This window comes from Giraffa tippelskirchi, chromosome 12 (assembly GCF_054371585.1).
Source record: "Giraffa tippelskirchi isolate mGirTip1 chromosome 12, T2T-mGirTip1v1.2.pri, whole genome shotgun sequence".
NCBI classification, from domain to species: Eukaryota; Metazoa; Chordata; class Mammalia; order Artiodactyla; family Giraffidae; genus Giraffa; species Giraffa tippelskirchi.
The window spans coordinates 51472254-51498647 of record NC_137286.1 but is presented as its reverse complement, the minus strand read 5'-3'; the positions used below and the strand labels follow the sequence as shown (position 1 = coordinate 51498647).

Genomic DNA, 26394 nt, shown 5'->3' with positions numbered 1-26394 from the left:
TTCCCACAATAATCCCATTAGGTAGGTACTATTGTTACCCCCGTTTTATGGTTAAGGAGGCAGAAGCCCAGAGGTTAAGTAATTTGCCCAAGTTCTTTCAGGTAGAAAGGGTCAGGGCTAATTAAAGCCCAGGAGGTCTGGTGTCAGGGTGCATAACTTTAACTGAGGCAAGATTTTTCCTGCCACATGGTTTTTCCTCTCTAAAAGATGGGAAAAGATAATGGGGTGAGAATAGCAGTGTGAGTAGTTAACAAAATCCCTTTCCAGCGTGGGATGAATTGAGAGACTATCACCGACATAGATACACCACCGTGTGTAACAGAGACAGCCAGTGGGAGCTGCTGTACAGCACAGGGAGTCAGCCCAGTGCTCTGTGATGACCCAGAGGGGTGGGATAAGGGGGAAGGTGGGAAGGAGGCTCCAGAGAGAGGGAATGTCGGTACACATATGGCTGATTCACTTTTTTGTACAGCAGAAACCAACAACATTATAAAGCAATTGTCCTCCAATTAAACTTTAAAATCCTCTCCTCAAAGAACAATGCTCAAACCAGATAAAATTGTCCAAAACAACTGTTTCAAGACTCTAGAAACTGACTAAAACATATAACAAATTGAGGAGCATTTATTCAAGAAGAACTTCCGAACCTCCGGTAAGAACATGCCGGGTTCTCTCCCTGGCTCCCACGCCCCTCCCGTTGACCCAGGGGTTCTACCAGGTGGACTGGCCTTGCAAACCAGCAGCCGTTTGGTTGGAGGGAGTCCACTGGATTTGCAGCGGATGCCAAAACCCACACCCCATGGTGTTGTAAGAAGGAATAACAATCCCAACAGCAAATGGACAGGGGAGCCCACTTCAGCTACACGGAGGTCCTGATGCTGGCTGGGCCCAACAACAGACTGGCTGACTAGACAGAAGATTAACGGGAAGACCAACCATGCAGTGCTGGATAAGCCCCCTGCAGATCTCTGGTTGACTGAAAGGCCACACACGAGTGGAGGAGAGAGCAGAGATGGTCCACTTTCTCTCCTCATTCCTGCCTATGAGCCTGTGTGCACAGGCAAAGGGGAGGCCAGAGATCCCAGAGGAAAGTAAAAGCTGGGAAGACGTAAAAGCTGCCTTAATTCTGAATAAAAGCTTAGTGCTTGAGGCATGTGAAATGACCAACCATTGACTATACAGTCACAGACGTGACTCCTAGGCAGAAAGATTTAAAAATAAAACAAGAATTTAAAACATGAAACATACACATACACACATAAGAATTAAAAGCAAAAAACAGAGCTAAGATATCCATGACCATACACCACAAGAGAGACAGATTCCACAGATTTGGTCTAGGTACATAATTAAAAAGTGGTAACAAACAAATCTCACTTGGAGAGTAAGGGTGTGCACAGAAAACTGAATCCAGAGTTGCTAGATATATTATCTAATACACTCAATTTTTCATAAAACATTAAGAGTCATGAAAAAGAAAAAAAAAACAGGAAAGCATAGTCTTTCTCGGAGGAAAAACGTAATCAATAGAAGTTGAGGCAAAGTGGGTCCTCACTGTTGGACATAACAAAGACTCAGAGCACCTAAATAAATAAACACTAAAGAAACCCATGTTTAAAATTTTAATAACAATACCATAATAATCCAATGAATGGAGAATCTGAATAAAGACACAGTTATTGTAACAACAACAAGAAACAAAATGGTAATTTTGCAGTTGAAAAGCATGACTGAAATTAAAATTTCACTAGAGAGGCTCAATATCAGATATGAGATGTCAGAAGAAATAATTAGTGAACTGGAAGATAAATTAATATAGTATCAATCTGAAGAACTGAGAAGAAAAATGAACAGAAGCTCAGAGACCTATGGGGAACCAGCAAATATATGAACATACATATAATGAGAGTCCCATAAGGTAAGAAGAGAGAAAAGGGGCAGAAAAAGTATTTGAAAAAATAATGGCTAATATATCCAAAATGTACTTAAAAAATATAAATCTATGTGTTTAAGATGCTCAACACACCCCAAGTAGGGCAAAAGCAAAGAGATCTATGCCCAGACACATTATAATCTGTTCACTTACTAAAAGGCAAAAAAAATCAACAGATGACCTTCAAAGAAGCAAGGAGAAAAAAAAAAAAGAACTCATCACATACAAGGGATATTCAATAAGATTAAGAGCTGGCTTTTCCTTGGAAACAAGACAGAAAGCAGTGGAATAGCATATTTAAAGAACTTGAAGAAACTATCAATCACAAATCCCATGACCAACAAAACTATCATTTGAAATTGAAGGCAAAATAAAGATATTCTGAGATAAACAAGACTGGAAGAATTCATTGCTAGCAGATCTTCCTTGCAAGGAATACTAAAGGAATTCCTTCAGGTGGAAAGGAAGCTACACCATACAGTAACTCAAATGTATAAACTAAGAAAGAGTATCAGGAAAATTAAATATGTGGGTAAACACAAAAGGCTATATATTTTTCCATTTAACTTCTTTAAAAGGTATAGGATTGCGGACTTCCCTGGTGGTACAGTGGATAAGAATCCACCCCAATGCAGGGGACACAGGTTTGATCCCCGGTCCAACAAGATTTCACAGAGCAAGTAAGCCCGTGTGCCACAACTACTGAGCCTGCACTCTGGAGCCTGAGCGTTGCAACTACTGAGCCACATGCCCAAAGTACTGCAGCCCGTGCACCTAGAGTCTGCGTTCTGCCACAAGAGAAGCCACCCAGGGAGAAGCCCGCATAGCACAACGAAAAATTGCCCTCACTGGCTGCAACTAGGGAAAGCCCAGTGCACAGCAGTGAAGACCTAGCATGGCCAAAAACAAACAAATAAATAAACAATTTATATGAAGAAAATATGAAAAAAAATTTAAAAAGAGTGCTAAGAGTTTTCTCAAATTTGATGATACTCAAATATTAAAAAAATAAATAATAAAAGGTATAGGATACATTAAACAATAAATGTAATGTTTAATTTACAACAAATACAGATGTAATATATGTATGGCAGTGGCACAAGTGAGGAGGAAGAAATCAAGCTGTATTGGAGCCAAACTTCCATACTTTATAGGAATTAAGTTAGTACTAATCTGAAGTAGACTGTGATAACTTAAGATGCATATTGTAGATGCAATCGCTAGGAAAATAATTCAAAACATAAGGAGAGAAGGAATTAAAATAAAACATAACTATTTAACACAGAAGAAGGCAATAAAGAAGGATGAAAGAAACTAAAAAGATATGAGATATAAAACAAATTACAAAATGGTAGATGTAAACCTAACGACATCAAACTAATAAGACAGCCCCCAAATCAATGAAGCAGAAACTGACAAATGAAAGGAGAAATAAACAATTCGATGATAATAGACACAGACCTTAATATCCCTCTTAATAACTGATAAAACAACTGACAGAGAATCAGTTAAGAATAGAGATCTGAACAACACTTTCTACCAGTGCTACACCTCAACAATAAAATGACAGACAACCCAATTTTGAAAATAGGCAATTTAAACAGACATTCCACCAATACAAATGCCTAATAAGCATTTGAAAAGATGCTCGGCATCTTTAGTTTTTAGGGAAATGCAAAGGAAAACCATAAAGTACCACTACTCGCCCACTAGAACTGGTGTAATAAAAAATATACAGACAATACCAAGCATTAACAAGGATATATTGAAACTGGAAACCTCATATGAGTCTGATAGGAATGAACAGATGAAATGCTTATAGTCACTTTGAAAAACAACTGGGTGGTTTCTTAAAAAGTTGTATATAAATTTACCACATGCATGTAAACTGGTACAGCCACTATAGAGAATGGTATGGAGGTTCTTTAAAAACTAAAAACAGAGCTACCATATGACCCAGCAATTCCACTCCTGGGCACATACCCTGAGAAAACCATAATTCAAAAAGATACGTGCACCTCAACGTTTAGTGCAGGACTATTTACAACAGCCAGGACATGGAAACAACCTAACTGTCCATCAACAGATGAATGGATAAGGAAAATGTGGTACATATATACAATAGAATATTACTCAGCCATAAAAAATAACAAAATAACGCCATTTGTGCATGATGGATGGACCTAGAGATTATTGTACTAAGTGAAGAAAGAGAAAGACAAATGTCACATGATGTCACTCATATGTGAAATCTAAACAAAAAATGATATAAATGAATTTATACACAAAAGAGAAACAGACCCACAGACATAGACAACAAACTTATGGTTACCAAAGGGAAAAGATAGGGAAGGGATAAATTAGAAGCTTGGGATTAATATATACATACTACTATACATAAAATAGATAAACAGCAAGGATCTATGATGTAGCACAGGGAACTATACTCACTATCTTTTAATAACCTATAAAGGAAAAGAATCTGAAAAAGTATGCTGCTGCTGCTGCTGCTGCTAAGTCGCTTCAGTCGTATCCGACTCTGTGCAACCCCATAGACGGCAGCCCACCAGGCTCTTCCGTCCCTGGGATTCTCCAGGCAAGAATACTGGAGTGGGTTGCCATTTCCTTCTCCAGTGCATGAAAGGGAAAAGTGGAAGTGAAGTCGCTCAGTCGTGTCTGACTCCCAGCGACCCCATGGACCATAGCCTACTAGGCTCCTCTGTCCATGGGATTTTCCAGGCAAGAGTACATATACACACACATATATATGTACATGTATAACTGAATCACTTTGCTGTATACCTGATACTAACACCACACTGTAAATCAACTATACTTCAATAAAATAAAAACTTACCACATGACCCAGCCATTCCATTTGCAATTTTACCTAAAAGAATCAAAAACATATGTCTATAGAAAGATTGCAAATTGTATTCATAATAATTCCAAACTGAAAACAATCCAAATGATAACCAATGGTCAATGAATAAACGAAATGTGGTATATCCATAAATACAATACTGATCCAATCCAGTTTATCTAACAGCCACTAAATTACAAATCTAAGGAATAGTTTCTGCAACAAAATGGAACTACCAAAACATGCTACAACATAAATTAGCTTTGAAAAGAATATGTTAATTGAAAGAAGCCAGATGAAAAAGATTTTATATTGTACTATTCCATTTACATGGAACATCCAGAAAAGGCAAACCTACAGAGAATGAAATCAGGTGCCTGGGGCTGGGGGTGGGGTGAACCCAGGCTGCAAATAGCCATGAGCAAGCTGCTTGGGTGACAGACATGTTTTAAAACTGGACTGTGGGGATGGTTGCACAATGTTATAAACTTACTAAAAGATCACTGAATTGTATACTTAGAATGGATGAATTTTATGGTACATTAATTATAACTCAATAAAATGGAAAAATAAGACAACATGTACAAATAACCAAAATGTAAGGCAGAATGTGGTAAGTGCAGTAAGAAAATGGGGGTGGATGGCGGGGGGTTCATGAAAGAGTTCCTGCAAGAGACATCTTTGGAGCTAGGTCTTACAGAACCAGTAGAAGGTTGATAGATCAAGATGAAAGAAAGGGAAATCTGAGTGGAGAGAGCCTTCCTTACAAATTCAATTAAGTGTAAAGGGCTGGAGTGTGTTTGGTGAACTATGCCATTGAAACTGACCAGGACCCTGTGGAGCTCCTGTCCACAAAAGGGCTTCCGTGTCCCCCATTTCTTGTTTGTAGGCAATAGGCTTCATTCAGCCTTCAAGACCTTCCCTGAGCTCCAAAGGACAGGTTCAAATGTGTGCTAATCAGGGAAAGGGAGATGACGGGGAGAAAGGGAGGAACAGTCAAGAAACCATAGTGCAGCCTTGGGGCAGGGTCCTGATTCCTCCTCAATGGATATCCTGCAGAACTAAAACCCCTACCAGGTGCGAGAAGGTAACTGTACGCTGCCTGTGAGCATGCAAACCCCAGGCGGGTTGGAACCAGAAGGTGATGGTGCTGACTCCCTCTTACCTTACCATCAACCCATCAGAAGAATGTCCACAAGCTGATCGTGCCCTCTATAAAACTTTTCACTACTATTACTATAAAACTTTTCACTTCCGCCTGCAGGTTGAAACACACAGCTTTGAGGGCATTAGCCCACTGTGGCCTTCTACCTAGGCCAAAGCAATAAAGCTTCTACCTAGCAAAGCAATAAAGCTGTTCTTTTTTTATTGATGTTGACCGAAACTCGGTGTCCAAGATTCAATTTGGTACCCATGTACAGAAGCTGAATTAGGCTATACCATCGAGTCTGCCAGGCACAGAGGTGAGCAGAGGTGACGAGCAAGAGGCCTATGGAACAGTTCCATTTTCTGGCCCTGGGTCAGCCTCCAATCTAAGCCACTTTCTCTCCTTCTCCTAAATCGGTAGTAGTGGAACTTGTGTTTGTTTGACTATTTAGCCATCACCCAGGTGATGTCCAGAGTTCTAGAAGATTCTAAAAGGGTACATTTGGGGTGCTATTTTTAAAACTCAGGCTTGATTTTCCCTTAAAGAGTTATGAACAAATATTCAGCTGGAAACACACTGGCCTTTCCTTCCTTCCAGAACTGCACCTGGTGATGTCTTCACCGCAAGTGGAGAGCAACGGGTCTCTTTTAAGCAATACTGACTGTGAGTAGGGAATAGGAGGCATCAGGAGAAAATTTTAGAGCCACAGTTTTCAACCTTCTTTCATTGTTACACACCCAAGAACCTTTTTAGACCTTTCTTCCTAATTGGGCCCACGTGATATTTGAATAGACATACTGTACATCTGCTGTGTGTCCATTTACGCTTTATACAGAAAAAGAACAATCCAATCTTTGTGCCCCTCCCCCACCCACAGGATGCAATTTTCTCTCCACTAGGGGTGGTATTGGGATTCCCAGGTGGCTCAGCGGCTCAGTGGAGATGCCGGTTTGATCCCTGGGTTGGGAAGATCCTCCAGAGGAGGAAAATGGCAACCCACTCCAGTACTCTTGCCTGGAGAACTCCATGTATAGAGGAGCCTGGTGGGCTACAGTCCATGGGGTCACAAAGAGTTGGACATGACTGAGCAACTAAGCATGTGCACACACACACAAACACACACGGGTGTTATCACTCTCAATGAGTATGCATGGGCTGGTGGTCTCATGATGAAGGCATGGAGAAGAAGACTCCAACTCCCTGAGAATAATGCTAAGTGCTTGTGGATTGAAATGTCAAATTCCTTTAGTTGAATTTTTCCACATCAGTTGGAAATGAGAAAGTGTGTACAGTCTTCTCGGCCCTTTGAGAAGAGACTCAAATGGTTCTGGGGGCCAGAGAATAATAGAGCCAGGCCTCAAAAGGAGAACAATTATGGAAATGAGATGTTTTGTATCTCATGAAATCTACAGGCTGGGAGAGACCTATTGTTTGGGGAAACCACAGAGACAAGCAGGTCTAAGATGGCATTAGAAACATTATGAAATGTACAAAAAAAGGCACTCTGTGAAGACTGCAATCTCCACTTTCCAGAACAGAGGCATTGCCTCTCCAGTGGAATAATACACAGAGCAGTACATCCATCAATTGGTAAGAAAGTGGCTGTTGTCTCACTTGAGACCAGAAAGCTGAGAGCATGTTGCTACGTGCCCTCTTGACCCAGGGTCAGAGCCCTGTTCTTGCACAGGGAGCTGTGTGTGTGATGGATGGTCAGTGGATGCCTCCCCCTGGGACACACTGGAGCCCTGTCAGGTTAACTGGGTCACATTATCTCCCTCTGACTTCATGCTTAGAAAATAAGATGTGTTGAAAGAGACGCCTGCATGCAACCCAAGAACGCCGGAAACAAACCATGAGCACGTGCTTTCTGCCTCTCATTCCATTCCCACACAGAACACCGTGTGTGTCTAGAGCCAAGACTCTTGTGTCTTCAGATGCACCTGGCTTTGCCCAGCTGTTTAAAAAGCTCCCGCAGCTGATGTGTCAACCACTGCAGGATACCTCAACGGGTAAGAAAACAGAGGCGATGGCCTTGCAGTTGCAGGCGCTGGACATCCAGTTCCGACACTGCCCTGGGCGCCCTGCCGCCACAGCCTGGGCTGCAGGGTAGATTCAGCTTGGCACATGGGAACAAAAACATCCACTCAGCCACTGGTATCCAGGGAGACAGGCTTTATCAAGATGACAGTCTCAGCATTTGCATCAGCAGAGAAAACTGCTTGCAACAGAGTCTAAAGAGCCAGGAGGAAAGAAACAGTGAGAACCAGTTGAAGGCTGTGGATTGTTTATGGTGATCCAAACAATGTAAAGGGGCTTCCCAGGTGGCACTAGTGGTAAAGAACCTGCCTGCCAATGCAGGAGACATAAGAGATGCGAGTTCTATCCCTGGGTCGGGAAGATCCCCTGGAGAAAGAAATGGCAACCCACTCCAGTATTCTTGCTTGGAGAATCCCATGGACAGAGGAGCCTGGCAGGTTACAGTCCACAGTGTCACAGAGTCGGACATGACTGAGGTTACTTAGAACAGCACAAAGAAAGTAAAAACCAGGATAAAAGATGAGAAGTCATGTCCAACTCCTTAATGTGCTTGCTTCATTTTGAAAGCAACAACTTATGCAGACAAACAATGGCACACGGTTTGGTAGAAAGTTATTGTAAATTCTTACAATTCTCCAGTGGCCAAGAAGGCAGGGTTCTATTTTCCAGAGGAGACTAAAGATCAAAACAGTTACCTATTTTTCCTAAGACCATACAGCTAGAAAGTGGCAGAGGCAGGATTTCTACCCAGGACTGTTTGGCTCCTGAGGCTACAATATCTCCTGGCAGAATCACAGCTGGCATCACAGAGACTTCTCTAAAGACAGTTCTGACCATTCTCTCACAAGAATCAGCATATCAGGATAGAAGACACCTTCATTCACTGTGGGAAGGGTGTCCCTCCAGAAGCAGCAGTGCCATGCGCCGCTTTAAAAATTTTTTTATTTCTTTTTATTTTTGGTGTGCTGGGTCTTTGTTGCTTGGTGCAGGCTTCCTCTGCTCATCAGGATACTCTTCCTGGCGGAACAGGTGCTCTAGACTTGAGGGCTTCAGCAGTTGCAACACACGGGCTCAGTAGTTGTGGTGCACGCTTAGTTGTTCCACGGTATGGGAGAATCTTCCTGGACCAGGGATCAAACCCATGTCCCATGCATTGGCAGGCAGATTCCTATCCACTGCACCACCAGGAAGTACTCACTTCTACCTGGAGTTCTACCCCTAAAGAGCAACTGTGGCCATGCCATGTAGTTGACTTTTATTTTATTGGCAGATAAGGGTGCTTTGTGATCATCCGGGCCATCACTCTGACTCCCCACCCAGGAAGCAACATGCTGGTTTACAGAGATGTGTGCATGCTCAGTTGCTCGGTCATGTCCGACTCTGTGACCCTATAGACTGTAGCCTGCCAGGCGCCTCTGTCCATGGGATTCTCAAAGCAAGAATACTGGAGTGGGTTGCCATGCTCTCCTCCAGAGGATCTTTCCAACCCAGAGATCGAACCTGCGTCTCTTATGTCTCCTGCACTGGCAGGAGGGTTCTTTACCACTAGGGCCAACCAGGAAGCCCTTGCAGGACATATGTGAGAGATACATATGTTTATGCTGGAAACACTTCTAAAAACACAGAAAAAGCTGCTGCCATAATTCTATGACTCTATTATGAACATAAGAGATTTCATTAAGGACTCTCTCAGACTATGCCTGACCCTTCCTTTTAAGCAGCTATCTCTGGGGTAAGCAGTAACTCCAGAAAGAAAAGAGAAATAAACAGGGAAAACAAACAGTGGAAATGGGGGCAAACCCACACACAGAGGAAGGGGCTCTACTGAACAGCTTCTCAGTCAGAAATAAGAAAGGATATTGATCATTTTGAGTGAGGTGAGTTGAGATAGTTCAATGTCCTCCCCCCACCTGGTTAAAAAAAAAAATCTATGTGGGTTCCACAAGGAAGATCTGAATATATTAGAAGCGAAGAGCATAATAAAAATGCAAACTACCACGTGATAATGTAATAGCCTGTAATGATAAATGTGACAGCACTTGAGAATTCAAAAAAATTTGATCAAAGAAAGCTGGAGTGGAAGCTTGGTGCAATAACTCTAAATGTTTAGACTGGAGGAATTAGGAAAATAGCTCCAATATCTCATATAATATGAAATGGGACAGATTATTAAGAACCACTACAAGCACCATGAATCAATGGTATTGGCTGAGAAACCAGATGGCAAGTCATAGTAATTTTCTCCCAGTCATCAAATGTTAGTTTCATTTACAAAAAGCTTCCATATGAAACCCTGCCTCAATAAAACATTCAGTCCTGGCCCCCGGATGATCAATATGGTTGAACTAGTCCCTTCTACAAGGGAGTAAGTACATTCATTTCAAAACAGCCCTAAATCCTGCAGCCTGGTAATAGGTTTCACTTTAGGGATGCTCTTCAGTGAAATGTATCAGATTAAACTTCTTGACACTTCCTTTTCCCTTTCCATTAAGGAACAGATCCAGAGCCGGAGGCATCACTTCGGAGTCAAACTTCCATCTCAGTTCAAACTGATCATCTCATTGTTAATATCTCCGGCAATCAAGTCTCATTTCTCCCACCCAGACATCAAGTTAAAAGCATTGTGTTAATAACACACAACACAAGAGAGTCCCAGGCCTTCTTGCCCGCAGGTCATTTTGCTTTAAAGGCTTCTTTTTCATATAAAATACATCCCTCCTCAAATGTAGTCCTGAGATTGGATGTGAAGAGCTGTGCCTACACTGCTACAGACTGTGCAATAATTGTTGAGCAATTTGTTTCCCAAAGGACAAACAAAGGGGCCCCATCATTGCTGTAGGCACAAAGCAGATTCCTTGGGTCTCTAGAGAGGGCTCATGGCCACAAGTCCAAGATGCTCCTGTGGATCTAGAAGAATGGACTCCTGTGTGATTCTCGCGAGAACTTCCCAGGCACCTGCAACCTGCTCCAAAGACTCACAGGCTCTGAAGGGTCACAGTTTCATGCCCTTATGTAGCAGGAAGTCAGCCCTCTCTAGGTAAAGTGGGGCTCAAGCAAAGGTGGTCCTGGCAGCATGGGGGAGCCTTTTAGAAATGCAAAAGCTCAGACCGACACTCCAGACCAACAAAGTCAGGCTCTGCCTTTTAACAAGATCCCCAGATGATGTGCACTTTAAAGTCAGAGGAACATTGCCTCGGGCTACCTGCTTTATAATCCCCTAACCTACACTTCCTGGCATCACACAGCTCCTTAGCAGCCTCCTGAAGGAAGAGGAAAGGAAGGTGAACTTGGAAGGAACACCAGATACTCAGGCTCCCTGTTTGGTATATTTAGGGGTGTTGTTTGTTGTTGTTTGTTGTTGTTTAGTCGCTAAGTTATGTCTGACTCTTTTGCGACCCCATGGACTGTAGCCCACCAGTCTCCTCCGTCCATGGGATTTCCCAGGCAGGAATACTGGAGTGGGTTGCCATTCCCTTCTTTAGGGGATCTTCCCCACCCAGGGATCAAATTTGGGTCTCCTGCATTGGCAGGTGGGTTCTTTACCACTGAGCCACCTGGGAAGTAGGTTATTTGAGGAGGAGGGCATATAAAAACTCTGTGACCTTCAGGATCCAATCCACCCAGCAGTATGTTCTGTTGGCTCTACCTGGGTAGATACCCGTCTGTTGACCCTTCCATCTGCACAGCCACTGTCAGTGCCCTGGCACCAGCTACCACCACATCACCACGCCCCCTCCCCAGCACCCATGCACAGCTTGACAACTGAGATAAGAGACCCTGAGCCCAGGAGGCATTGCTCGGATGGTCCTACAGTTTCCCACAGCACTTAGAACAAAATCCTAACTCAGGACCCTGGCCCACGTGGTCCTGAAAAACTCCACCCTCCCCTCCTCTCCAAGCTCATCTGTGTTCACAGTCTATTGTGTTTACCATTCCCATCACACTGGCCTTCCTCCTGTTTTGCAAATGGGCCAAGCACAGCCCCAACTTCAAGACCATTTGCTTCTCCCTCTGCCGGAATCCTCTGATCTCAGATCATGACAAGGCTCGCTCCTTCTCACCACACAGGTCTCAGCTCAGGTGTTCCCTTCTGACAGTGGCTTTCCTTAAACAAGCACCACAATTCCCTCCAAGCCAGTCACCATTGCAATACCCTCTTTGTCCTGACTGCACTCAAGCACCCTGTCTGAAGGAGAAGGGGGTGACAGAGGACGAAATAGTTGGATGGCATCATCGACTCAATGGATGTGAGTTTGAGCAAGCTCCAGGATACAGTGAAGGACAGGGAAGCCTGGCGTGTTGCTGTCCATGGGGTTGCAAAGAATCAGACACGACTGGGCAACTGAGCAACAACAACCGGCCCAAAATCACCAGAACATCCAACCTTGGTTGATTAACATCAAAGATCATCGTAGATTCATGCACAGTTCTACAAAATTCTACTGAGAGAGCTAGTGCAAACTCTTTCCAGTCTTCCCCAGTGATAAAAAACAGTGGCCTGTTTCTGTCTTTATTTTATCTCCTCTTCCACTAGTACACAAATTCTTGGACAGCCAAGATCTATCTCTCTCTTTGCTGATTGCTACTGCCCAGAAGAGTTACTGGCATACAGTGGGAGCTTAATATTGACTTCTTGAATTTATTTCTTGATGAATACATGGGGCTGGATGAGAAAGTACTGGCCTAAGTGTTCTAGTCCTGTGGTTCTCAATTCTGGCTGTGTGTGAATCAGCTGCAGCTGTCTGAAAAATGCCAAACAGTGAAACACAATCTCTGAACACTAGACTGTATAGAGGACTGTGCTTTCCCACATGGAAGCCACTAGCCAGGCTCATGTGGCTGGAAGTTTAAATTAAGATTGAGTAAAATTGAAAAGGCAGTTCCTCAGTCACAATACTCACATGTCAAGTAGTCATTATCCAAATGTGGCCAGTGGATATCCTACCGGACAGCATGGAGTCAAGCATGCTCCCATCACATGGAGCTCTATTGGATAGCAGTGCTCCAGACTGAATATGACTCTAATTTATTACATGGCTCATTTATGTATTGAATGACACTTATTGAGCCCTTACACTTGAGAGGACTCTTGGGAGTCCCTTGGACTGCAAGGAGATCCACCCAGTCAATCCTAAAGGAAATCAACCCTGAATATCCATTGGAAGGACTGACGCTAAAGCTGAAGCTCCAAGACTTTGGCTACCTGATGAGAAGAGCTAACTCACTGGAAAAGACCCTGATACTGGGAAAGATTGAAAGCAGGAGGAGAAGGGGATGACAGAGGATGAGATGGTTGGGTGGCATCACCAACCCAATGGACATGAGTTTGAGCAAACCTCGGGAGATGGTGAAGGACAAGGAAGCCTGGCATGCTGCAGTCCATGGGGTTGCAAGGGTTGGACATGACTGAGCAACTAAACCACAACAATTGCTAATAAGATACCATACTAAATGCTAAAGATAACAGCACTTAAAGATAATAATAACAAAAAGTATAGCAGAAAATACTTTCATAGTGCTTACTGTGCTACAAGTATTATTCTACAAGTTTTACATACATATGTTCATTTCATTTTCCTATTGAACAGTACAGAGAGATTTAAAAAACTGGCCTATGGTCACATAGCTGGTGAGGAGTCAGAATTTGAATCCAGGCCTTGTTTAATGGACTTTGGCAAAGGTACAGCTGGAGGAGAGACCCTGCACATTTCACAGTGGTGCTAACAGAGCCTTGAGGACCAAAGGGCTTTGTCGACATCACAGGCAGCGTGGGGCACGGCCAGGTAAGACCTCTGCCTCCATGAGTAAGCTATTCCTACCTCCTTCTTGTGTCATAATAACAAGGCCCAGGAAACAAGTTGGAGGCTGGACACCGTTAACACCCTGATGGATAAGGGCTCTCAACATTCAAACTGCCTTACTCCAGGTAAATCCACCTACTTTGTGTCGAGTCCAGCACACCTGGCAGAGTGGGATGCTGGGCACGGCCTCTTCAGATACCTCTGGGCTCTGTGAACCTGCAGTTAGCTCTGTTTTGGGGTGCTTTTCTCCAAGAGTCACTCAAACCTCTGCTTCCCATGACTGAGTAAAGGAGGCTGGTCCAAGGGGGCAGGACAAGCTCAGGGCTAGATCCACCACGCTCACTTTCAGACTATCATCTACCTAAATACTAAGACTATGGAGAATCCTCACCAATCCTGGCACCTCATTTGAGAAATGGTTGAGATGAGCTCTTTGTAGGCAGTTGTAGGCTTGAGAAATTACATCCTGGTGGTCCAGTACTTAAGAATCATCTGCCAATGCAGGGGACTTGGGTTTGATCCCTGGTCTGGGAAGACTCCACATGCCAAGGAACAACTAAGCCTGTGTGCCACAACTACCGAGTCCGTGCTCTAGGGCCCACGTGCCACAACTACTGAGTGCCCGCCCTGCACTACTGAAGCTCTCATGCCCTAGAGCCTGAGCTCCGCAGCAAGAGAAGCCACCACAGTGAGAAGCTCGGCACCGCTACGAGGAGGAGCTCCTGTTCGCCACAATAGAGAAAGCCCTCGCATAGCAACAGAGACCCAGTGCAGTCAAAAACAGGTAAATAAAAACAAAGACATTATATCCTATAAGCATTAAACAGAGCAAAGCTGGCAGGTAGCTTGTCCTTTCAAACTAGGACACTGTTCAACAGACTTACCCAAGGATGACTTAACTATCCAGGGCAGGGGTCGGCACTCTGGTCCATGGCCCAGATCCCGCCCTCCACCTGTTTTGTAAGTAGTGTTGCTGGAACACAGCCCTTTGTTTAGTCTTCGTGATTGCTTTCCTGCTCCCAGGACAGAGCTGAAGAGTTGTGAGAGCACCAGAGACAGGGGGCCTGCAAAGCCTAAAATATTTGCTGTCTGACTTCACAGATCAGCCAAACCCTGATATCTAGAGGAATATATCTGGGTCCAATTTTGCTATTGACCATAAATAAGGTCAACAGCAAATATTTTAGGTTTTCAAACTGTGGTTTGAAAGGGGAGAAGACACTTAAGAGTCCCTTGGATGGCAAGGAGATCAAACCAGTCAAACCTAAAGGAAATCAACCCTGAATATTCAATGGAAGAACTGACGCTGAAGTGCCAATACTTTGGCCACCTGATGCAAAGAGCTGACTCACTGGAAAAGATCCTGATACTGGGAAAGATTGAGGGCAGGAAGAGAAGCAAGAGGTAGGGGATGAGATGGTTGGTTGGCATCACCAACTCAATGATCATGACTTTGAGCAAACTCCAAGAGATAGTGAAGGACAGGGAAGCCTGGCGTGCTGCAGTCCATGGGACTGCAGAGTTGGGCACAACTTAGTGACTTAGCAACAACATATATTAAGGGCATGGACACTGTGAAGCTACTTGTTACCTTGAAGATTTCTGGGTAGAGAGAAAAAGTGAACTAGGATGTAGTCACAACAGAAGCCTCAGCTGGCCCTGTGGGCAGTTCTGAAGATAGGATAAGCCTGGAGAGGTGCAAGCTGCGGGTGAGACGTCTGGCCTAATTTACACCCAGAGATGGATCAGACATGGGGTGCCCAGCAGGCCAGAGGACTTTCCTCAGGCAACCCCTTGATGGGGTTCTGGGCAGGCTGCCCCAAATACACCACTTAGGCATATTGATTATTTTGAGTTAAAGTTATTTATGGAACATCTCTGGAAAAAAACAAAGATAGTCTCTGTCTCTCTAAAAGAAGGAAATAAACCTCCCACATGAAAGGCACTCTCCCTCTACCAAGAAGGAGAGAGACGTCCTTATCACCAGAGATAGGGAATTCAAGGCTGAGAAGGCTGTGTCAACAAGCCCCATTACTTTCCCACTACTTTACCACCCCAAGTCCAGATCCCTCTGTCTTGTTTATTCTTCAAAATGTATTGTCTCTTTGTTTCAAAGGTAAAAAAGCTCCCTACCTTAGTCACTTCCTTTTTAAAAAAATAATTGTATTTGCTTATTTATTTTTGGCTCTGCTGGGTCTTCACTGCTGCGCGGGTTTTTCTCTGGGTGCGGTGAGCGGGCTTCTCACTGCGGTGACTTCTCTGGTTGCGAGCACAGGCTCTAGGGCACCCCGGCTTCAGTCCCTGAGGCATGTGGGCTCAGTAATTGTGGCTCCCGGGCTCTAGGTGCGAGAGCTTAGCTGCTCCTCAGCGTGTGGGATCTTCCCGGACCAGGGATCGAACCCGTGTCTCCTGCATTGGCAGGCGGATTCCTAGTCACTGAGCCACCAGGGAAGCCCTTACTTTGGTCGCTTCCTCGAGTCTCATATTTTCTGTGAACTCCCGTTCGTACAAAATTAAATCTGCTTTGCTTTCTGTTAGCCTGTTTTATGTCAAGGTAATCATTAGACCAACAGGACCTGAAAGAGAAGACAGGGAACCTTTCTCTCCCCTACACCCTGAGGGGAGCTGACAGAGAGGCTTTTTGTTGGCAGCACTCCCAGAAGCTGGGGTACCTCAAGGCTGAGCTGAATGGTACCTCACCATTCTCTCTACATTTCCTTAATCATTCTCTTCTTTTTTTTTCCCCAAAATGCCTATAAACACCCACTTCTTCCAATGTTCTCTGTTTACCAATTTACTGGCTCTCTCATTAATGAGTAAGTATAATATTTGACTCAGGTTCACTCTATAATTACATGAGGGACATGCTTTTCACCTTTTCACAGTTATTTTTTGACAGAATGCACACACAAAGCAGCCATTGTTGTGATATTGTTATAAAAATAAAAATGGAGAAAGAGGTGATTTAAAATGAATGGGAAGTTCACACCCAGCAAGGCTTTCAGGCCTACATTCCTCGGAGCCATGCTCATCCATCCAGGACAGGACTGGGGTCCCCATGGGTCAGGACAGCAGAGAGGTCCTTCTCCTCAAAGGTCAGACCTGGGAACTTCCCTGGTGGTCCAGTGGTTGAAGACTCTGAGCTTCCACTGAGCGGAGAGGAAGTCAATTGCTGGTCAGGGAACTAAGATCTCAAATGCTTCCCAGTGCAGCCAAAAAAAGGAAAGCAAGCCCCAGTGGCTAGCTGGAGGGGGAGAAGAGGCTGCCCAGACCAGAGAATGCCGGAAAGTAACCAAAGGAGAAGGGTAACACATCCGCCTTTGGAGCTGGTGTTTCTCAGAGCCTTTATTTGGTTCCTGCTAAAGGATGGAGGGGGCTTCCCTGGTGGCTCAGAGGTAAAGAATCCAGCTGCCAATGCAAGAGATAGGAGTTTGATCCCTGGGTTGGGAAAATCCACTGAAGAAGGAAATGGCAGCCCGCTGCAGTATTCTTGCCTGGAGAATCCCATGGACAGAGGAGCCTGGTGGGCTTACAGTCCATGGGGTCACAAAGAATCAGACACAACTGAGCACCAGCAATACAGGATGGTGAGCAGACAGGATCTCCTGGGGAGTCTACTCAGTCTCTTGGCTTGAAGAAGTAAAAAGGTAGATATAACATCGTGAACACCTTTGCTTTAAGAGGCACAGTGAGAATCCGAATGGTCCGAGCCACACAGAGAAGAATCAAGTCCTAGGCTGGGCCACTAGGAGAGCTCTGTGCCTGTGTGTGTGCATGCTAAGTCGCTTCAGTCATGTCCGACTCTGTGTGACCCTATGGACTGTGGCCCTCCAGGCTCCTCTGTCCATGGGATTGTCCAGGCAAGAATAGTGGAGTGGATTGCCATTTCCTCTTCCAGGGGATCTTCCCGACCCAGGGATCAAAGCTGAATCTCCTACATCTCCTGCACTGGCAGGTGGGTTCTTTACCACTGAGTCACCAGGAAAGTCCATTACTAATATCAATATAGGCAAGTTTTACTTCTGGAACAGGATCTGCATTAACCACTTTTCATAGGTTAATCCTCATACAATCCTGTAAGATTAGTGCTACCACTATTCCATTCTGCAGATAAGGAAACTGAAGTTCCTTATATCTAAGACCACCTGGTATGAAGTGGTCTGGAATCCAGGCAAGGTGACCACAAAGTCACTCTAAACACCCCTGCTGTCTGCTCGGTACGAATCCCAGTGATGTCTGTCATCTGTATTAAGAGGAAGACTGCAACTGAAATTGAGGGAATGGGAAGCGAAGAGCAACAGCGAGTGTAATCATAAAGGCCAAAGACATACACATTGCAGGGGTGATGCTGGAGTAAGCCTGGACTCAGGAGCTGTGCCCTGAGCCACACCCTGCCCAGATGACTCGGCCAGCCCCATCTCTGAGCCAGAAGAACTTGGGAGCTTCACCAGAAAGGACCGCCTTACCATTCCTGACTTCCTGCCAGGCCTGCACTTTGCAGCAGCCAGAGGGCGGGCAGTATTCTCAAATCTTTTAATGAGGCAACCAATCCAAACCACAAACAAGGGCATAATTAAAGCTCTTTTACTTTTGTTTAAAAGTATCCGAAACCGGCCAAGCACAGATCCCTGCAGACAGTGGTAAAGACAGCAAAGCTGCATGTCTAGAAGTTGATTTGGCCTTGTCTTCTCTCAGCTGGAATCCTATGAGGGAAGGGGAAGAGGGTTCATTACCCATGGAGGGCACACAGTGTGCCAAGGCCTGGGCAAGGTGCTCTCCACAAACATCCCATCATTAAATCCTGACATGAACTGTGTGGCATCGGTATTATTAAATTCAATATCAAGATACAGAAGGAGGGACTTCCCTGGTGGTCCAGTGGCTAGGACTCTGCACTCCCAATGCAGAGGGTCTGGGTTCAGTCCCTGGTCAGGGAACTAGATCCCACATGCCGTGATTAAGAGTTCACATGTTGCAACTAACAGCTTTCCTGCCACAACTAAGAGACCATGCACGCTGTAACTAAAGATCCCACGTGCCACCTGCAACTAAGACCCCGCACAGCCAAACACATTTTTAAAATAAATAAAACATTTTTTTAAAGAAGATACAGGAGGAGAGATTCAGAGATGTTAGGGAACCTGTAGAGTGCACAGCCAGCACAGCAGAATGATACTGGAAACCTCAGCAGGCATATCCAGCCTGGTTTCATTGAACAGTGGGGCTACTTCAAACATCTTTCATCGTAAAGACAATCAGAAGACAGGGAGAGGGCAGCAGGCCCTTCAAAGTTCCTTGTATTGAAATCTGTCTTATTTGTACTGACACGAAGTAGCAAATCACCTCTGCAGCGCAGCCCAACAACTCCAGACCCAGCTGGGCTCTGAACGGTTGAAGCTGCCAGGCCCTCCCGGGATGCCCAGATGAGAACAGGCATTGTTTGGTACCAGCTGCTGTGGGGCCCCCTGTCCACACAGGCGGTACCATGGCACTCGATGGGGTGGGTACTGGTGAGGGGGTACAGTCTTGGCGGCTGCAGTGTCTCAGCTAGAGGGCTGAGGGGATCTTAAAAAGCTCTAGGGTTGCAGCTGGGGGAACTGAGAGGGCCGGGGTGCCTGGACAGCCCTACCACAGTCAGGAAAGGGCTGGAGCCGTCCTGCACAAACTCTGGGAGATGGTGATGGACAGGGAAACCTGGCATGCTGCAGTCGATGGGGTCGCAAGGAGTCGGACACGACCAGAGGACTGACCAACAACATCCTGCACTCATAGGAAAAAGGTCCAGGGAGGGAAGAGGGGAAAAGATGACAATATTCTACATGAGAAAAAGAAAGTATTGATGAGCAAAGCCAAGTATCATCAGTCTATTCACATGTACTGTATCAACTCTGCAACTGAAGGCATTTCTAATACACCCATCCATGATCCAGGGCTAAGGAATAGATGCTGGACAGTGACAATGATGCCTGCTGTTCACGCGCCTTGGTCTCCCCAAGCTTTCTCACAAAAGGCCATAAAAGCCAGCACAGATTCCCCTGGGAAAGCGAGTCTTGGCCACCACTGGATGAGTGCAGGAAATTAACTCCTGCTCCCTCTCCCTGTCAACTGCATTGTCTGCGGTAAGCAGAATCCTTTGACCTCCAAGCTTCGGGTTCTGAATGATAATATATCAATTGTGGGATTAGAAATGGAGGCTGTAAGGTACTTGTCAGCACCTGCCATCCTGCAGGAGCTCATTAAACACCCATTATCCCTCATCTTCAGGACTTTTAAAGAGACTCAACAAAGGGCCATCACATCACATCACACCCTAACTCTTGTCTGGAGTTACGCTGAACCACTCAGATTGATGGAGTCAGCGTGAGGTCCTGAGAACAAAGCTGCAAAGATCAGGACATTGAATGCGTCCCTGCACTGAGGTGACTTAGCAGTCAGCAAGCAGAGAAACAGGTCACCTGATAGAGACAACCCTGATGCCAGCAGCCTGGCTTTTACATCTCTCTTTGGATGGGCAAAGCATAAAGAGGCAAGTCACCAGGTCCAAGTTCATACTCACGCAGGGCCCCAGGCAGGAGATGCTGGGAGGACTTCACATACTCGCCCTCCCTCCAAGTTCTCATGCTAAGCATCACTAGAACACCATGGTTCTGGGCCCAGCTGCCCAGCACAGAAGGGGTCCCTTTTCCTGTAACATGAGTTCAGACACTGGATGCTGAAAGAAAGAGGCACCTTCCTGGCTACTACCAGAGGTGGCAGAGCCAGGGCAGCATTGAGAAGGGTACTCTGTCCTTGAGTATCCTGTGTCTAACAGGAGCTTCTGAAGCTCCTGCCCTCTGAGCTCACCCACAGAGTGAGCACAGCAATGGTAGAAAAGACACAGCCAGGGCACTTCCCTGGCGGTCCATGGCTAAGAGTCTGCACTCCCAACGCAGGGGTCCAGGTTCGATCCCTGGTCACAGGCATCAACTAAAAGTTGGCATGCTGCAACTCAGACCCACCCAGCATAGCCAAGGAAACAAATAAATTTTAAGAAATCAATAAATACACAGACGGATCTGCAGCTGGCCAGTGATATAGGGAGGGGCAAAGAAGACCACCACCTCAGCTCCATGTGGACCATCTGAGCAGCTGCCCAGAGCAGAGGGGAGACTCAACCCCCCCTGAGCTGATGGCAGCATCAGCCCCTTCCTTCCTGCGCCCCACATGAGATGTATAGACTTTTTCCGACTAAACGAGCAAGAATCAGATAGCCCACATAACTGTACTTTTTCTCAGGAACCCTTCCTGATGCACTGGGAAAGGACCTCTGACTCTATACTCCTAGAATGCAGGTCAGTTTGCCAGGAGGGCTCCAGCCACAGAACCCAGGCCACTGGGACAGCCCCTGATGAGCTAAATCTCAGTGCAGCTCTGTTTCCTCAGCTCTCAAAGGATAATGGTATTATGAGAATTAAATGAGATAACAGATGAAAAATACTCAACACAGGGCCTGGCATGGAGCAGGCATTCCCAAAATGTTCGCTTTGAACCAATGATTCCGATGATTTCAAAAAGGAAACGTCAAAATTAGAACTGGAATTTAATTATTCAGGCTTCCTAGAAAGGATGCAAATTCGAAAATCACTTAAACTCTATTTAATATGAGAAAATGAACGTTTCATAATAATTTCCGATTTCAGTGATTCACAGAATCTCTGCTGAAGACATTAATAATGGTTTCGTTATTTTAAAAAAACACTTTATTATTTAAAAGGAAAGGCTCAGGAGTCAGAATTCTGCTTTTGATGCCGAGTGCTGCCACATTCAAGCTGTATGACACTGAAAAAGTTTTCTAATCTCTCAGGACCTCATAATCAGCTATGAAATAAGGACAACAGTTATACTATTTCAGAGGGTTTTGAGATGATTAAAGAGTTTAAAGCATATAAAAACCCTAAAACAGTGTTAGATACTATCGTGATTCCTATCATTCTTTTCTTAAAATTTAGGTTATTGAAGTATAGTCGATTCACAATGTTGTGTTAATTACTGCTGTACAGCAAAGTGATTCAGTTAGACAGATACATACATTCTTATTCTATTGTTTTCTATCATGGTTTCCCATAGGACCCTGAATATAGTTCCCTGCGCTATACAGTAGGACCTTGTTGTTCACCTATCCTATATGTAACAGTTTGTCTCTAATCTCTAACTCCCCACCCCTCTTTCCCCCCACAGCCCCCCTTTGGCAGCCATAACTCTGTGTCTGTGAGCTTGTTTCATAGGTAAGTTCGTTTGGGTCATATTTGGATTTCACATATAAGTTATATTACATGGTATTTGTCTTCTCCTTTCCGAGTTACTTCACTTAAGGTGGTATGCTGCTGCAAGTGGCATTATTTCATTACTTTTTTACGGCTGAGTAATGTTCCACTGCTATATGTGCCATGTCTTCTTTATCCATTTAACTGTCGATGGACATTTAGGTTGCCTCCATTTCTTGGCTATTGTAAATAATACTGCAGTGAACACTGGGGTACACGAATCCTTTCAAATTATAGTTTTGTCCAGCTATGTTCCCAGAAGTGGGATTGCTGTATCACAAGTTTTTGGGGGAGCCTCCATACTGTCCTCCATAGTGGCTGCACCAATTTACATCCCCACCAACAGTGAAGGAGGTTCCCTTTTCTCCACACCTCTCGAGCATTTGTTATTTGTAGATTTTTTTTTATAAGTGATGGCCATTCTAACTGGTTTAAGATGGTACCTCATCGTAGCTTTGATTTGCTTTTCTCTAATTATTCTTATCATTCTTTGGACCACTATTTTGGTCATTCACATGACTTTATATGATGATATGGTGACCAAACTTTCCACTCTGTGCAGAATTTCTGTGGGTGTATTAACTGGAGGATTAAGTGGACAATAAATAAAAAGCATTTAGCACAGTTCATGCCACATGGTGTAGAATCACATGGCTGCAACATGATACGTGAAGATGCTGCACTCAGAGTTAAGACCAATACGATTCTGTTTGGAAAATATTCAAAACCAAAATTTCTACACACAAATCAGCCAAGCACAAGAAATAATTAATTAGAAGAGTATGAATAATGTACGAAAAGACTGCCTTAGTACTTAAGAGACATAAATCACAACTTGGAATTTACAGCTAACAGCAACTTGAAGGGTACATAATGACATAAAATAATTGCAAATAACTGCAAAGAGAAATCCCTGTGGAAATGATGGCTATGTGTAAGGAAATGCAAGGAATGTTAAACATGTGGCGGGTTCTAAATTTCCCAGCATAGGGACTTCTCTAGTGGTCCAGTAGTTAGGACTCTGCATTGCCACTGTAGAGAAATGTTATTTATTATTAAAATTCTTTCCCTAATCAGGGAAGTAATGCTGCACGGTCTGGGGGAAAAAAAAAATTCCGAAAGAAATATCCCAGCAAAGCCAAAGCCTGGTGGTCCCATATCATCCCCAACTTCCAGTATTAGAGCAAGAAGGCCAGGCAGATATTGCGTGGTTCTGATCCCAAACAGGCATGTCTTTTACTGAGAAGCCTAGGGTTTGTGACATTGCCTCTGGTGCCTCAGCTGATGGAGTGAAAAAGCAAACCAGAAAGAGAGAATTCCAGGGTCTCAGAACCAAGTTTCTCTTTTTACTCTCAAGACAAGCAGATGTCTCAAAGCAAACAACCCAGGCACTAGTGAAAGTGAAAGCCAGTCCATTTACTGCTAGCTGTTAAAAAAAAAAAAAAGAAAAAGTGGAGAGTGTGGAGGAAAGAGGGAATTATTTTGTTACCACCACCCGCACAGAATCTTGGCAACCTGAAGAGCAAGATAAGCTGATAGAGAGGTCTGTAATGAGAATAGTTGGAGCCCCTGGCTCTTTCTCAAGACCTTGCTGCTTGACTGTTTACAGCAGCAGGCGCCGCTCCAGGCCACACCACGCCTGGCAGCCCATCTACCATTCCTTGACTCACCGGGCATGGTGAGTACAGCCCAACCAACTTCTTTTTTTTTTTCCTTCCATTAAGACAGCAAAAGGGATGATTCACGGTACACATGTTACATTCAGCCACAACTAAGAACAGAACTAGCTCAGAATGCCACAAGTTCAGGGCAAAGGACCCAAAGGAGCTGCTCTGATAATGAGCAAGGCGGGTCTCGAGGGTTGGGGCAATCAGAATGGGCATATATGTTCCAGATCCACTGTGACAAGTTCTAGACAGTGGGCGTGCCGTCCAGCAATCCGCACCAGTGTTCCCAGCCTCTGGCCAGTCCAAGTCCCTCGTGCTGCCTCCGTGGCCTCCGTGGGTGTACACGTTTACTTGCATCTCTGTCTCATCTTTCTTTTCTGCTTCAGCCTGTGCATTCATTTCTTCCTCTTCTTCACTCTCAAGGCATGGAGGTTTCTCAGAAGATAATGCTCAGACCAAGCGCCCAACCGACGTCTTAAAGAACAAGATGGTGTTGCAGCTCATTGGGATACCAGTTGCCACCTAATTGCACAGAAAACTCCAGTTCTTTCTAGTCCATAAATTGACTGCCTTTGATGGGATTATACTTTTTGAACATGTTCTGTAAAACCAGAGTGGGGCTGAAAAGTCATGTACAGTGGCTGTGGGAGTGGAGGGTGGAAACCCCGCCATCCACCCCTTATTAGTTAAATTTCACTTCTCCCTTCTTGATTCTTCATTCATCCATTTAGCAAATATTTACCAAACACCACCACATGCTCAATCCTGAGGTGGGAGCTGAGAACACAAAGATAAGCAAATACTCGGCTTCAACAACAGATTATTTAAAGAGTGTGATTGGTTTATCCTCAGTCCCACTCAGCAGATGCATGTCCTAAATGCGTGCTTGAGAAGGGAGATGTGACCTTCCGGTCCTCCCGCTAAGCGTTTGTCCATCTTCCTGTGCCCTCTGTTAGTACACGCATCTCTTTGATGCTAAGCATGACTAAGCATTTTTCACACTGCACAACGCCTAAATGTACTACTCACCTTCTAGACAACTGAGGAGCATCCTTGGGTAATCCTCCACCACACACAAGGCTGGCGTCCCAGGCTCCTTGAGAACCAAACTCCCCAGCAAGAGGCAACTGTACTTCAAGGCACAAATCTTAAGGGGTTTGTGTTATAATGGAGTCATTAGCAAAGCAGGCCTCAGGACAAGGGCATCTGACCTAGGGGGCAGTGGTAGGGGAGGTGACGGAAGGGAGGGGAAGGGTCACCCCACTCAAGCATGCTATCTCAGGCTAATATTAGCAGATGAGGGAGAGATTCCCAGGCAAAGAAATCATGGTGCTTGGCACGTCCACGGCAGTCCAGGGGTTAAGACTTCGCCTTTCAGGGCTTCCTTGGTGGTTCAGTGGTAAAGAATCTGCCTGCCAATGCAGGAGACACGGGTTCAATCCCTGCTCTGGGAAGAGCCCACATGCCACAGAGCAACTAAGCCTGTGTGCCACAACTACTGAGCCGGCGTTTGCTGCCACTACTGACACCCATGCACCTGGAGCCTGTGCTCTGCGACAAGGGAAGCCACTGCAGCGAGAAGCCAGCACACAGAAACTAGAGAGTTGCACCCGTTCGCTGAAACTAGAGAAAACCCGCATGCAGCAACAAAGACCCAGCATGACCAAAATAAATAAATAAATAAACAAAATTTAAAAGAAGAGAGAGAGAGACTTTGCCTTCCAATGCAGAGGGTTCCATCCCTGGTTCCATCTCTGATCCCACATGCCTCTCAGCCAAAAAAGCAAAAACTAAAACAGAAGCAATATTATACCAAATTTAATAAGGCCTTTAAAAATGGTCCACATTAAAAAAAATCATGAAAGAAATCACGGTGCTTATGCTATGAAAATCATCCCCTGACATCTGGGCTAAAGGCCAAAGGCCATGTCTGTTTCCCTGTAGGCCATTTCTACATGCTGCTTATTTCCCAGGGGGCTTGCTTCCACTGCTCAGTTCTAAAAGTCAGAGAGCTGACTCTCTGACCGACAGTAGTTGGTATTAAAAGCTTCCGATACACCAGGTTTCTCTGAGTGGCTTTTAAACCTTCAATCCCAGTGCTAAAAACCCATCCTTCCTTTAGGTCAATAGCTTAAATTTGCAGAGGACAAGGGGAGACCCTGCTGGTTGCATAAAACGCAGGGTAAATAAAAAGTCTTTAAATAAGAAAAGCAATGTCAGATCTCTGGGTCTGTTATTCGGGCTGCTTCCCATGAATCTCAACACAGAAACACGGGTCTGTGGCTGGTACTCCAAGAATGATTTTGGTGTTTAAATTCCATCATGTGGCCCCAGTCCTGGGGCATAGTTTGGAAAAGGCCAAGTGGAACACTTCCCAAATGAAAATCAATCAATGAGAGCAAGAAAACAATTTCCTCTGTGACCTGTCTCAGAACAAGAATTTATGTTTTCATCTTCCCCACAAAGGGATCAGGGGACCAAGCAGGCTGAGTAGTTGGTATTACAGCTTCTTTGATCAGAAAAAATACCTGTTTCCATCAATGCTGGGAAAGGGATGCAGATGCTTAAACGCAGGTCTTAGAGCATTGGGTGCTTCTGCTTCCCTCTGCAGGGGAAACAACTATTAATATAAGAATATCAAGC

The 26394-nt window shown here is 44.8% G+C and overlaps 1 protein-coding gene, 2 long non-coding RNA genes and 1 other non-coding gene across 8 annotated transcripts in view; 3 read left to right on the top strand and 1 right to left on the bottom strand.

The window, feature by feature from the left end:
* SLCO3A1 (solute carrier organic anion transporter family member 3A1) overlaps nt 1-26394 on the bottom strand; it is a 359594-nt gene that overhangs the window by 298795 nt on the left and 34405 nt on the right. The window contains exons 1-2 of one of the 5 annotated variants that reach the window (XM_081551679.1): nt 6237-6378; nt 4791-4823 (exon numbers count right to left, since the gene is read on the bottom strand). The exons of 2 other annotated variants lie outside the window; for them this stretch is intronic. In XM_081551679.1, coding sequence (XP_081407805.1) covers nt 4791-4823; nt 6237-6302 — 99 coding nt within the window. In that variant the 5' untranslated portion in view covers nt 6303-6378. Of the gene's footprint in view, nt 1-4790; nt 4824-5961; nt 6379-26394 lie in introns of those variants that run through there. 2 more of the 5 variants (XM_081551681.1, XM_081551680.1) reach the window with 2 other exon arrangements.
* LOC145530378 (uncharacterized) lies at nt 7737-13137 on the top strand. Its single transcript, XR_014071718.1, has 2 exons — nt 7737-7952; nt 10473-13137. It is a non-coding gene; the product is annotated as an uncharacterized LOC145530378 (long non-coding RNA).
* Nucleotides 13743-26394, top strand: part of LOC145530375 (uncharacterized) — a 41727-nt gene continuing 29075 nt past the window's right edge. The window contains exons 1-2 of the long non-coding RNA XR_014071715.1: nt 13743-13906; nt 21999-22045. This is a non-coding gene — a long non-coding RNA (uncharacterized LOC145530375). The remainder of the gene's footprint in view (nt 13907-21998; nt 22046-26394) is intronic.
* TRNAG-CCC (transfer RNA glycine (anticodon CCC)) lies at nt 18646-18718 on the top strand. The gene has a single exon. It is a non-coding gene; the product is annotated as a tRNA-Gly (tRNA).